The 15,000-nt window shown below is 32.1% G+C and overlaps 2 protein-coding genes across 4 annotated transcripts in view; one reads left to right on the forward strand and one right to left on the reverse strand.

Annotated features, from left to right (window-relative positions):
* The window catches only part of LOC127867299 (mucin-5AC-like), a 237,996-nt gene extending 236,169 nt beyond the window's left edge, over window positions 1-1,827 (forward strand). Inside the window, exons 13-15 of the mRNA XM_052408366.1 lie at window positions 6-51; window positions 532-588; window positions 1,770-1,827. Coding sequence (XP_052264326.1) covers window positions 6-51; window positions 532-588; window positions 1,770-1,780 — 114 coding nt within the window. The 3' untranslated portion in view covers window positions 1,781-1,827. The remainder of the gene's footprint in view (window positions 1-5; window positions 52-531; window positions 589-1,769) is intronic.
* LOC127867301 (uncharacterized) overlaps window positions 1-15,000 on the reverse strand; it is a 226,937-nt gene that overhangs the window by 205,312 nt on the left and 6,625 nt on the right. The window contains exon 6 of one of the 3 annotated variants that reach the window (XM_052408369.1): window positions 14,516-15,000. This exon is cut by the window's right edge and continues 97 nt beyond it. The exons of the other annotated variants lie outside the window; for them this stretch is intronic. The gene's annotated coding sequence lies outside the window, so the exon portion shown is untranslated. Of the gene's footprint in view, window positions 1-14,515 lie in introns of those variants that run through there. 3 annotated transcript variants of the gene reach the window in all.

Consider the following 15,000-nt stretch of genomic DNA (forward strand, 5'->3'; position numbering starts at 1 on the left):
ATCAGGATTGCAGGTCAAAGCGAGCCACGCTAGTACAGTTTAAGAACTATGGTAAGCAAATGTATTTAACATAATTACTTAAATAAACTTATAATGTTTTGATTTGATTGTCAAGACCAAAATTTGTACGTATTCAATGTTCTTGTTTTGATAACACTTAGCAAAGCTGCATTTTAAAACGTTGATGCATAGAAACTTATGTTGTTATGTACATGAATGAAAACCGTATTGTCTGTCGACGGCTGCTTCAAACAGTTTGATAATTTATTTATTTTAGTAAGACGAGCGCTTTTGAACGTTCGCCCGATCTTTTATAATAAAGCTGCGGCATTTGATCGTTACCTCTGTGGTCGATACTTGTGTGTGTTTTAGTTCCCGTAAAAACATATTACAATATATAGTAACATATACATTAAGGTTTCCACAAACAATCCGATAAATCGGTTCTGTCCTTTATATACATGTACCATGTTATACTTGACCGTATTCACTAACTGGCAGATATTAAACAACGCTTTTTATTTCTGTCAGGCAATCCATGTACGAGGACTTGTTGCAAAGAAGACCTTTGCAACCAATCGTGCCCCGGTAAGTATGAGTTTCTCAGTAATAAAGAGGAACACAAATCTGTTACCAATCAAGTATAAGTTTGGGAGCAACCAACTATTTGACGATCTTGATGATGATGCGATGCTCAAGTAAGACGCAGATTCCCGGTAAGCAACCAGTACACGACATGAGTTGATCTATCCTGTGCAACTACGATTATTGTTTGTATGAATTGACTAGTACGAGTAATATGTCATCAGTCCTGACCCTGTTAGAAATAGTGTCGCAGACATGTAATAGAAGACGATCTCTGTAATCGGTCAGGCCCAGGTAAGAATTATATTTTGCAGTTTTTATCCAGCACACAATCTCTGTAATCAATTCTGTCTCCGTAAGTATTTGTTCCTACACAATTTAATAGTTAACTTATTAACGTCCATACTGCTGCTAAAAGTAAACGTTCCTCAACAAATAACTAGAAAAGAGTCTATGTTATATATCCTGTTTATGTAAGTATAAGTTGTTCGTCAATAAACTTACATACTATCTCTGTAATATATCGTCTCCATGTAAGTATTAGTTTCCCGAAGAATTACCAGTATACACGAACAGCATTTAATCATACCCTGTAAATCTTAGTTTTTCAGCAATCCACAAGTATATACTTGTCAAACAAGGATTTGTTGTTATTGTGTTTTTTTTTAATCCCCGTTCCCTCAAGCTTGTTAATTTACTTGGTGGCCACCATACCGGAGAGTCATAGTTTTTCTTTCGACTGGGATAATTAAATAAGATACGAAATGTCCACTTATATAAAGATTTGACGTAATTCGAGAATGGATCCAGTGAAATATCAACTTTTTTCTGGTCAACTGAATATTTGATTGATAAGTTCAGGTATCTACTTTTAATTGTATTGCGTTTGCATTCTCTATTAGATGCCAATAGTCATGTTTCTTTTTATGTTTGATTGAACAATAACTATTATAATTCTATAAACATCAAGATTCGGGTATTGACCAACAAAATACGTATGGTGTGTTGTTTGCATTTACCTGGAATGTTCAGTGATCCTATTTGGCCGTTACCCATTCGAGTGTGTTTACTTTATATTCTATAGATTTTTCGTTGTGCTTTTATTTTTCAGAGACTTTATTAAACATGTCTGTTATCATATTTTGCGTAAGAATTAAGAATAAAGTTGAACTGTTATTTTTCAGGATCATCTTAAGCGACGATGACAGCAAACTATTCTAAATAAAAAAGTAAAAATATTAAAAATAAAAAAATGAAAACGAGTTAGTTTTGTGCTTCCTTTTTTTATAAAATAGGCATATATTGTCTTGACGTTTTTGACCATCTGAAGTTTTAAATGGTTTTTAAAACCACAAGTTCATATTAGATAATGGCAAATATACACTCTAAGCATCATTATTGTCATCTTCGCATCCGAGATACGATCAATTGATGTATACATAACGTAATCGGCGTAGTTGTAAAATAACAAAATAATTGAGTAGTTGAGTAGTGTATTGCTGTGTTCTACTTGGGGTGCATTAAATACAAGAGGGATGCTTTGAACGAAAGTAATTATTTAGACGTCCCGTTTCCGAGACGACCATGTGTATTTAAAAAATCGCTAAAATCCCTTAGTATATTGCACCCCGGTTAAACATCTCATGCCAAAGACAATATTTTATTTGAAATAAAGATTCTACGGGGAATCGAACTAGTGAATCCACCAGTATTTTGTCCACTTTACAACTGATCTGCTCTTCGAAAATTTCAGGAATAAGCGCAACATCTCTTGCCTAACAGTTAGATGTGTATTGTTTATTTAACGCTTCGCAACTAATCCCAGTCATTAGTTATTTGTTTTGATTTCGGAAAACGGTCACCATAAAAAGCAGGAAGAAAAGAAGAGTTTTCATATACTCTTTATGTCTTTTTTAATCTTGGTCACTGCATGAAATCATATTACTCTCAACTAGCATGTTCGGCATATATATCTGACGGAAAGTTTTAAAATAAGTAGCGTAGATGTAGTGGCAGATTTGTTCTCTTCTACTGATAATGTCCTAAAGATACTATTGAAATGTTTACTTAGTAAACTGATAGCCAACATTTTAAGTTTCTCTATAAATGTAAAATATCTGAAACTTTCCATATTCACAAAATCAGTACAAATGGACAAATAGAATATTATTGCGCAACCAACTTCATTCGTGCGGCATCTCAAAATACAGCATATATAGTTCTATAGGGGAAATTATAAATAAACGTTGTTTGAATTAACAAAGATGCTTCGTGTTCGTTCATCTCAATTTTAACACTGGTGCAATGGTCATATTACTAAATAAAAGATTCGATGACGAAAACAGTTTTGTGACAATACCTAAATCACGAAATCATTATACTATTTTAATCGTGAGTTCTTAACATGTCACAAAATAATTGAATTGTGTAAACTACTCTATGCAATACTTTAATCACTGTAATCACTTGTCACTTAAATAATGTATTTATATCTTTAAAATATTATTTCAGAAACACGTGTTATGTATTTTCTATGGCTTAATATTTAATTTACTCATTTATCTTAACAAAATCTTTTTAATAAGGAGTTTTGTCAAACATTTATATTTTCGATTCATATTCTCGGCCGAACTTCTTTTTGATGTATTGCGTTGACATTTACATAGTATTAATATTATATCTTGGAAGTATCTTGGAAGAATTTATAATACTGTGATATCTTAAAAAACGTATATTATATCTACCAATGTGGTAGATTACCATAACGGTAAAATGTTTCTGGCAAAACTCATATGTCTTTCAAGAATGTAAATTATATTTTACAAGACTGTATGTTATATCTTCTAGGAATGTATATTATATCTTCCAAGACTGAATATTATAACTTCCAAGACATATTTTTATATTTTGAAAGACATAATGTTATAGCTTCCATACTGTACATTATATAACCCAAGAATGTTTATTATATTACACCTTTAAGACCGACTATTATATATTCCACTACTTAAAAGTATATCTTCTAAGACGGTATACTATTGTAGCGCAACGTATCAATACCTATAATAAACATTTAGTCAAGTCGCGATTTATATTTTATTTATTCCAGTCTCATCCATATACACATATTTACAAATACATGATACAGCCATTCTATAAGAATAATAAGAGACTATAAAACATTAAAACATACTAAAACACACATCATAATAGTTGAAAGTAAGATTATGCTAAGAAACATAGCCAGTGTTCAACAATCTAGCAGAGCATCTTGAAATCTTTAGATATATTGGTTTGATAAAACCGCAACAACTTATTTATAGTATGAGTAATAAAAATATAATAGTAAGACTAAAACTTGTTATTCAAACAAGTATGTTAAATCAATTTATACCATCTATTTTAAATCTAGAAATCAAACAGTGGCCATGTTTTATATACATGTAAAATATATATTTACAGTAAAAATCTTATCATTATTAAAATATCTACCCACTAAAATTTTTACTATATAACGTGTTATTTCTCAGTTTCAATATATCACAGCAGGTTTTTGCGAGGACCCTAACAATGTCTTGGTAAGTAAACATGCATACAAATTTAGCATTATCATTCATATCTTGAAAACCTGAGTCTAAAACTGAGCTTTCTGGTAAATACCATTTCGTATTTGATTATATAAAAACATACAAGTAAAACATGCATTTTCGTCTCTACTAAGTCCTAACAAAAAGGACATGTTCTTTCAGACACTGGTAAGTTAATGTAACGACCTGTTTCAATTCTAAGTGGTGCTACACCACATCTAAATTTAGACAATGCAGACCTATGACAGAATGGCATTTGTAGTTTACAATAAAGCTCCGTATCATAATTATTCTTAAATAATCTATATGTTCTAAGTTTATTATGGTTTGAGCGATTTTCTGGTTTCGACTTGGAGAGAGTAAAATCTATAAATTCAGTGTTTAAAAAAATTGTGAATTCAATCACAACACTTATAGTTTTATATTATAGATAAAAGTGTATTAATTAATGAATATGAAACTTACCGATTTCATAACATAGTAGTATGACAAACATACATCTATTATGCATAAAAGTTTAATAAAATCTATTAATGGGATGTTGGGTCCACCGAGCAACTGATGCATTTTATAAATATACATATATAATCCGACTTTAATCAATTCAATCAAAAGCCGATAATTTTTTATATAACAGTATATGACCAACGATAAATGTTATTAGAGACAAAACTAAATGCAAAGATTTCGTATAAAAGATTAATATGTTTTCCCATAAAAGAGTTCGGCTGTAGTTCAGTAAGAATAGACATCGGATACATTTACTTGTGAATCGCGGACCAGGCCCGTAAGGATAATGCCGCCCGCCGTGTGTTTAATTAATATACTTAAATATTTAAGTGACTTGAAAGTTACTGGATGTATCTTATTAATAAAAATAGTATGTGGATGTTTTAATAGCAGTATAAAATAATAATGAAAACTTAAATGCTGTTCTTGAACTTACGTATGCGTTGTCGTTTCAACGAATTATTCATTACAAAGTGTTTTGGTTACCGTGACCTTGGATCAGATCGAAGTACTACCACAAGGGCGCTCACATGCCGGAAAAAATAATGAACAGTTGTTTTGAAACAGTTTATGTTGTTATGGTTTACAAGAATAAAGAATTGTATATGGAGCAAACATGCATGTATAAAATAACTTCAATTTTGCTTTGATTAGTATTTTAATATTATAACATTAACAATGTATCAATTAAAAATAAGAATATTTGAAGAATTGTAAATAGTTTTAGGTAATATTAAATCAGGAAACTAGGAACATACAATTAGATAAGACTGTGTTTAATATTCTACTGAATAAGAATAAAAGAAACAATGAATGTTGATGACAATAGAAAGTTAAGGTCAATGTGTGAGACAGATAATAAAAATACAAAAAGATAATATATAGAGGATATTAGTTGGATTCGGTGGAATATCGATTTTATTTCACGAGTGATAATAAAAAACAATATTTTCACGAGTGGCGCAGTCACGAGTGAAAATATATATTTTCTATGATCTCGAGTGAAATTTAATCGATATTCCATCAAATCAAACAAATTTTCTTTTTATTTTATGCTTTTTTCACCGTTTATTTATATTGTAAATGAGTTTAACTGGATAATTTCGCTGGATTTCGTCGAAAAAAATGACGTAATTTCACAGTCAAACAATAAAAAATATCGTTATTTTTCACTGTTTAAAACAGTGAAATACCAGTTTTATTTCACTGATATTTCTCTATAAACCACCGGAAAGCATAAAAATAAACATATGTATTTATCATTATAATCATCGTATGCATTGTGGATGAATGATATTTTGATTAGTTTTTACTAGGGATGGCAACGAATACCGATTTTGGTAATCGAATATTTGGTCATCCTTCTGATTGAATATTCGGATATTCGGTCAACAATCTGTTGGAAAAAACAACAACAAAAAAATCAACTTTGTTTACCGTACCATTACTCCATGATTTATACTTTTCGTTTTTACCCGAAGTTCACCGGAAGTTACTACATATTGACACAGTGTTGCCGTCGCTAATTCAAAGTTGATTTTGTCGATTATTTTTTATTGTTAAAATAACATAACAAAAACTGTTTGAAACTTTTAATATTGTACATCAACAATAGAACGCCCATGTACGTATAAGATAAGCTCCACACAAGTTACACGTTGCCGACTTCTTATCGGATGATCTCGTGAAATATTTCCAAGCAGCGGAAGGTGTAGGTGGCATTTTGATTTGACAGAGAATTACTTTATTCGTGTAGCAATCATAATATTTTCAATTAAATGAGGGCGAAATACCAAAAACATTTCTTTAAGTAAAGTACCTGATTGAATATTGAGTAATTAATTAAAGTTTGGACCATATTATACGCAAATACTCATTAGAGGTTGAGTAAATTATTTTCTGAAAGCTTTTTTGATTGGACAACGTGATTGTTACCATACGATACGCATTTACTCAATTTAATTAGAGCCACAAAAACACTTTCGATTGGAGAACGCGATTTACGTCAATAAAAAATCTTTTGCATAAGTTCTTTTTTTTTACACAAAGTCGGCTTTTCCTTTACTCATTTAATCTTTGATCATTTTAAATGTGATTCGAGTCATTGGATCAAGTGCGGGTCGGTGTTTAAATTGCCGACGCGATTTGCACCTATCATAATTTTGACACAAAGTGACTGTCTTTGGTCAATTAAAGTTTCCTAAAGGTAGGCAATTAGCGAGATTTATTACAGGTATACTGTCATCACAATAGCGACGCATTATCGCGCCTACCGGAATAAACACTATGGCACGAGGAACAACTTTTTTTAACAATGTTTGAAGCAAATTTCACGAATACAAAGTTTTTGAAATTACTCGATTTTTTATATTTTTTTCTTTCAAATATTCGATTTGGAAAATAGTATTCGAATATTCGGTGCGGGACCGAATATTCGGATATTCGTAAATTTGTTGACATCCCTAGTTTTTACTTATATATATGTATGGTCTTGTATAATTTGGAATAAGAATTTAATGTGTTTTGTCGCGAATAGCGCGAAGTTAAATTTAAGATTTATCTTCTTTGAATTTATGTTGAATGTGAACCTTATACGTACAGGCAGTCAACCGACTCCCCGTTACATAAGGTTCCACAGAGAATTTATTCTGTCAGTAAACGTGTTCAGCATAACAGAAAAGATCCTTATATTTGCTTGTTACACATGTTGTAATAAAGCTATATTGCAGTATTTTAATTGTGAATATTTCTGTAAATAACAAGACTATTGAATATTTGCCATCATTGTGAAATACTGTTGCTTTAACACAGCATTTCAACAAAGCTCCTTCGACTATGAATTCAAGTTGTTTCTTCGAGAACATATTAAGCGTAGGGACCTCATCATTTTTTCTCTTAGAGTGAAACGCGTGCGTCTTAATAGTAGAAAAAACACAACGTAATGACGATGGATCCAACACCAACAATATAAACAATAACGACCAAGCCAAGCTCGGTATGAGACTCTTCAGTCAGATCAGCAGCGCAATGTGAGCCGAAATACGCAGATTAGAAATGACGACCACTTGAGAATCAACATGGACAAAAAGACCAGCTATACTTCTTGACAATAACGATAACAACGCATTCGACATGAACAACACTTTTATGGACCATGGGGAACGCCCCACGTAAAGGGAAGCAACAACTGCAATGTTCCATGAACAACACCTGTACTGTAGTTACAGGCGGACATTCGATCAACGTCATTGGACATATGATTTGATTCCACGTTTTGTATATCGAAAATTACATAACATGTATTGTATTTCATAATGATGTGCCTACAACTTTACAAAACTTTACGAACAAGTAAGGAAATAGCCATTACGTTATTGTTGTATCGTCGATATATGTTGTTTGTTTAATAGTTACTTGTGTTAAGATGTGATAAAATATATAAAAACTGGACATAGGATTCATTTACTTGTAAATCGCGGACAAGGCCCGAAAGAGTCAGGCCGAGCGCCGTGTGTTTCTATTTTACGAACTAGAAAGTTACTGAATCTTATTAACCAAACCATTTTAATGGAATTGATTACTAGCAAAATAAAATTACACTGCAAACTTTATCAGTGTACTTGAAGTTGTTTATGAGATGCCATTCCACCGACTTATGTAACACTATATACCCCAAGTATGCTTAGTGTAACTAAGAAGAATTTACATCATGCATGTTGTTGTTTTTTTCAACATTTTAAAGGGAGTTTTATTATAACTTCCAAAACTGTATCCTGTACATTTCAAGACTTTACATTATATCTTCCAAAACTGAATATTAGATCTTCCAATACTGAAAACTTAAGAACGTCCTTGATTTATAAAGTTAAATTCTTTTAATTGATGTTAACAGTTATTGATATTTATGAACGGATGGCCTTTTACAATAATATTTATTCAGGCATTTCTTAAGTAAACATTCAAGAGAAGGCGAGAGACTAATGACGTGATATTCATTTAGAGTAACCATAAACCATGAGCGAACTTTTCTAAATCCGAACTGTGCATCCGAAATAGTATTATTATTGCTGCAAAAATATCAAAACATGAATAAACTGATGAAGTATACGTCTATTGAAGCAGCTTAAAAGTGCATTTCCTCTTTAACTTTTCATACCACATCAAAACAATCCCTTTTCTTGTGCTATGGAATAAATACACCCTGCATAAATTGCTTTAAAGTATTCCAGAAATAAGAGGGAATTGAATATATATATATATATACCGGTCATATGTAAGCCATTAATATCAAATGAATTTAATAATGTGCTCATTTAAATTACAATCGCTTCCACATGCTGTATTAAGTTGCAAGTATTTAACTGCTTAAAAGCGTAAAAAATCTCAAGAGTAAACGGCTCATCTATTGCTTAAAACGATAAAATTTACCGTTGGCCGTAACAAAAAATGTGTGATCAACAGAACTTTTCTGCTTTTGTATTTACGGAGTGTATACATTCATTATTCATGTAAGTGAAAAACATAAACGAACATTAATAAAGGTAATGCCGCTTTAATATGTTTTCCTTATTTGCTTCTATATATATTAATATAAATTATACAAAATTCAGAAATGTTTTCCACAAACTTTTAATGGCATGTATTTTCATACTATGCAACTTCTCTAATTCCTTATAACACGCGTTTTGTATTCTCTTTTACAGTAACATCAAGCGAGTGTATGCTTATCGAAATTAAAGAAACGTAAGATTTGTAAAAAATCATGCTCGAGGGTCACTTCCTTAATTGTCACACCATTCTGCAATTTTAACAGTGCTAAAGTAAGATTTATGAATAGTTTTACGGAGTTTAAATAGGTTATTTTTAGTAATGGACTCTTCGAATAATTCCTCTTGGCCACGGTGATCGATTGCCCTATGTGCATTAAGCATTGCAGTATTTGTCCGTTGCAGTGGCTTATATTTATAATTGAGCGAAAATCGGTCTTTAGCGAACGGTTTTGGCTAGGACAAAAAAAAATCATAGAGAAGAGCTAGACAAATAACACAGTTTTAATATTGGTATTCACACCGGCGACACTAACGAGCATAATTCTTCAATTTTGGTTTGAAGGTGGGTAGAAAATACTGATATATTTTGAAAACTGTTTACATATGATAAATTACAAGAAATATCTTCTACCCGATTATGACGGGTCAATAATTCATCAAAGCTTGTCGAAGATATAAATTACGCTTTCAACCAACATGAGCGTATTAACGCGCTGACATTTGAGAAAAATGTACTAAACAATTATGATGACAAAAACAATAGATCGGCGACTTGCGATATCGTGTTTGTAAAATAATAAAACGTTTATTTATAGTTCCTCTATTTGGACAATCAGTTTTAATAAAACTTTTATTAAACGCTGTTTCTTTTAGATGGCTCACGGACGAAGTTGGGTACGCAATGACTCGGTGGATTTGTATTGATTTACTGAATATGGCAATGGTTCAGGTATATAACTATTAAAATAGACTTAAATGTAAGTGGTATGTGATCACTGTATTCATTAAATTTTAGTAAAGTTGTGTGTCAAGTTGTATGAATTAAAGACAGTGTTATTATGTTAAATTCGCATTTACTGTCTCTTTGGTTTTTTTCTTTTATCAACGGGAAATGTCACTCAACAAATAATCTATCTTTGATCAGCCGTCATGTTTTTGAAAGTGGGGCAAGAAGTATCGCAAATTCTACCGTAAAAAAACGACAACAAATGGATATAACTGAATCGATAAATTTCATACCATGAGCACTTAAGCTATTATAAATTGTAGCCGTTACATACATTTATCTGTTTCGTAATCCATGTCAACGATGAATATTCATATTGCAATTGAAATATGTAAAAATAATAAAACGATTTTGCAATAACCTACTCACCAAAATAGGAAATATCCATGGTATTTATAGACATTTTAATTATTTTCTAAAACTTTACAAAATCATCGTTAAAAATTCAAAATATAGTGCGTTTGCACATCCAATCGTACACCTTTCCGAAAAAAATATATGCCAAACTTACCATTTAAGTTATATTAACGGATGTGTTTAATTCTAACAAAAAAAACACGAATAGATTCTTAATTTTCTTCTGTCTATTTGACAAGAAATACTGCGCTTTTCCATGCAGTTTGTGCAAAAAGAGATTTGTCATCTAATGCTAAAACATGTGTACTACAACTTAAAGATTCTTAATCAATGCCCCGTTCAACCCTCGCTGAATAGCTCTGCTGTTACACGAGACGTTAGACCAACGTGCGGTATATTCGGTGCTTCACATCGGATACTCAAAGACCTAGGGGCGTTTCAAAAACGTGGCGTGTAATGTATCTCTCACTGTCCCCCTTATCCTAACTAAAGCGTAATATGGGGCGATGGTAATATGGACAATTTCCGTTGTACTCGATGTAAATCTACTAAATACGTACATAAATATATTTTTGTAAACCGATTAAAACTTTAATTGTGTAATCTTATGAATTGTTGTAGCACAACATCAATATGAGATGAAGACATACGTACAATGCTAACTACAGAGTCAAGTATATGTACGCTTTAATAAGCATAATGTTACGCATATATTTAAACAGCGGGTAAAACACAATATATGTCGGTTCAAGCAGTTAATATTGCTTATAGCCACTTTATAAAAAATGGTGAAAATAGGTTGCACTGTCCGTAAAAAGTATGTGAAATTCATCTCGCACTTTTAACATGTAGGACTAAATGATGATTTTACGGAGACAAATCAACTTAACGTCATGTTGGTTAAAACAAATAAACAGGAGGTTAGGTTTGGATAAATCGTATGTAATTATCTGTCTTCGTATTGTATTCAGAAAGTAAGGCTCTATCTCATGCAATCGTTTATTATCGAAGTGTTAAAAGGATTCGATCGCCATGGCGTAATGGTTATGGTGTCCGCCTAGCGATCGGAAGATCGTGGGTTCTAATGTGTGTGTGGGGGGGGAGGGGTCTTTAGATTTCTTCCAAAGACACCACGTACTTGTTCTACCCTGGACCCAAGACTCCTTGTAAAGTCAAAGTGTTGAAAATTCAAAGTGCGCCGATGCTCTAGTGTACTTAATTGCAAAGAAGACAAATGTAGGGTTAATTGTGCGTAATCGTTTGCTATCATAATGAATAAAGGAATGTAAAGTTGATCGTGCCCTATTTCCTCTTATATCATAGTTTAAAAAGATGGTATGGTGTATCGTAGTGTAACACGATGGTTTATAGGGTGCAATCGTCTGCTATCAGATTGTATATAGGAAGGTGGAATTCCTTGTGGGTTATTTTGTCTGCTATCGTAGTGTAAACGGTATGGTATATTTATTGACTTTAATAGTGTATACAAAAAGATTGGTCTAACCATATGCGATTGTCCGCTCTCGTGTCAAAGTGCATTAAAAAAAAAAAGAGATAAAAAGTACACACATCGTTTTCATATCTTTTAATTTTATATACTGCGTCAACTTCACATTTAAGAAGAGTTTTTGTCGTCGCTTAAGATGACCCTGAAAATTAACAATGTAAAGAAAATTGTAATTCAGGCTTAGAATATACACCTAAATAGTCAAAAGGTCTCCTCGAAATTAATTCCGAAAAAAACAACAACAACAGAATAAATATTCATGGGTCATGGTCCTTGATAACCATCGGTAACAGTAAATAATGCAGCAACAGTAGTGAGTACACATATCGAATGACTGACCATTACACCTGCTCTGCTTCTTAATTAGTACTTTTCAAATGGTCCAACTATATTGGGGCAGTTTACAATGACCGAATAACGGTGTTTCTCAAGCTTTCACGGCAATGTCCCAATATAACCCATATGTGGAACATAACTAAACAAAATTACACCTTCTTGGAGATGTAAACATTATAACTAAATAGTAGATACACGCACAATCTATTAAGATTGAAACTGAAAAATGTAACGTGTATGTTTGATTAGAAACAAGCAGCAATAATTTACATAAGCGAATAACTTTAACTTGATTGCAAGGATAATAATACTTTAATGGGAACATAACTAAACAAAATTACACCTTCTTGGAGATGTAAACATTATAACTAAATAGTAGATACACGCACAATCTATTAAGATTGAAACTGAAAAATGTAACATGTATGTTTGATTAGAAACAAGCAGCAATAATTTACATAAGCGAATAACTTTAACTTGATTGCAAGGATAATAATACTTTAATGGGCAGAACAGATTACAGAGACAATATTTTAGTTGATTGCCGCCGTATACTTTCATGAAAAGACGGAGATTGTCTTTTAGTTATTTGTTGCGAAACTAAAACTGGCATGACCACGATTAATTAGATGTCATAGAGACAGTATGTAAGTTGATTGCCGCGATACGCATAATTTTATGTCTTTTAGTTATTTGCTGTCGTCTATAATTAAATCTTACCAAAATTCATATTTACATCTGTATAAGTGTTTTACAGAGGTCCTTTGCTAGTAAAAGTTTGAGTAGGTAATGCCTACAGAGGCACAAATGATTCCAGATGTCGTGTGTTGGTAAAAAGTCGGAAAACTAATTCTAACATTGTCAGGATTCTTTACAGAGTTCGTCTTCCATTGAACGGCTGCGACACTTATACTTAACGGTCAGTATTGTTGGCATATTTTGTGTACTAGTGAAATCCTTACATGAACATGGTTGATAGCGGATTTCGTGTACTAGTGAAATACTTACATAGGCATGGTTGACAGTGGACTTCGTGTAATAGAGCATGCTGCGAAACTTACACATAATGGTTTACATATTTCGTCTACTGGTTGATTGCCGTAAGGAAACTTATACTTTAATGCATAGGAAAGCAGTTATTACAGAGTTCGTCTTCTAGTTGATTGATTCAAACTATTTATTTACCGGGAAACGATTGGTTACAGAGGTCTTCTTCGCAGCATGCCCTCGTACATGGATTGCCTGAAATAGATCAGTGCTACGATCAATATCAGCAAATGCATGATTACGTTCTTGTGTTAAGTGTTAACAAAGAATATTTGTGTAAGTGAAAATACCCATGATTGCTCACAACTTATCCAAACGTATTTCGCTATAGATCGGCGTGATCATAGCCTAGGCGAACTTCAACACGCGCGCTGCTGACGTCATACAACGGAAATGATGACCGACATGTTAAATGATGAAATCAAATTATCTTGAAATTGGGGCCGATGTATGCTGCTGTGATAGTCTTAAGCGTATATTACACATGTTGAACGAGTTTTACATTGCATGAATTACTATGAAACGCCATAAACTTCGAATACTAACGGAAGAACGGTTGTTCACATGTATCACTAAAAACTCGGATGATAAGCCGATGTAGCCATCAAAAGCACAAAAAAGTGTCAATGCTTAAGCATTAGATGTGCTTGTATAGTAAATAACCACACATTCTGAATTTAAAATGCACTAGAAAATACCTCAAATTTGTCCTACCTTTCAATTTAACTTTTTGAACAATATCGGGACGTTTAATCAACATAGACTTGCTCTAACACCGGCGTCTCTATACGTATTTTCTTATTGTATCGTAAGAGACCATTAATTGATTTCAAATCATTTAAATCATTTAAATAAATAAAAATGACATTTAAAAAAGTATATATTAAACCGGTCAATTTGTGACTCTATAACAGCCCCGATATTTCAAGTATTGTAGTGGCTGGGTTAATATTTAGCCTTTTCCCTGCTCCGAAATGTATTTATCTCTTAATAATAAACGCGTATTCATATTTATGTGCTTCCTCCACCTACTGGGTATTTGTTACACTAACTTATACTCCATAAAAACACAAATCAAAAGGCAATGTACAAAAAGGGTTACAAACATTTTAAATCACATTGTATACTGAATAAAGTTTTTCGCTTGTAATAAATGTGTGATGTTGTGTATACAAAAATCGAAGCATTGACAATAAATAAAAAGTTGTATTCTTTGTTCATGCATTCTAACCACATGTGTATATTTAAAACAAAACAAAAATGTGCTTATCATACGCCATTAAATGGGATTGTGTGGCTTGCGTTGAATTGCAAGTCTTTGAAACAGACGAAAGATATAAACATTTCAACAACCCACATGTGCAATTCTTTATAAAAGTATCAAATTTATCGAGTAAGAACTTTTTTTTTCATAGCGTATACATTTTCGTTCCAAGATAAAAATATCGTTATAAAAATATATTTATACATTTGTTTAATTTAACGTGTCATTGAGGAAATCTAAATTGTATCCAT

This window comes from Dreissena polymorpha, chromosome 2, assembly GCF_020536995.1.
Source record: "Dreissena polymorpha isolate Duluth1 chromosome 2, UMN_Dpol_1.0, whole genome shotgun sequence".
Lineage (NCBI taxonomy): Eukaryota > Metazoa > Mollusca > Bivalvia > Myida > Dreissenidae > Dreissena > Dreissena polymorpha.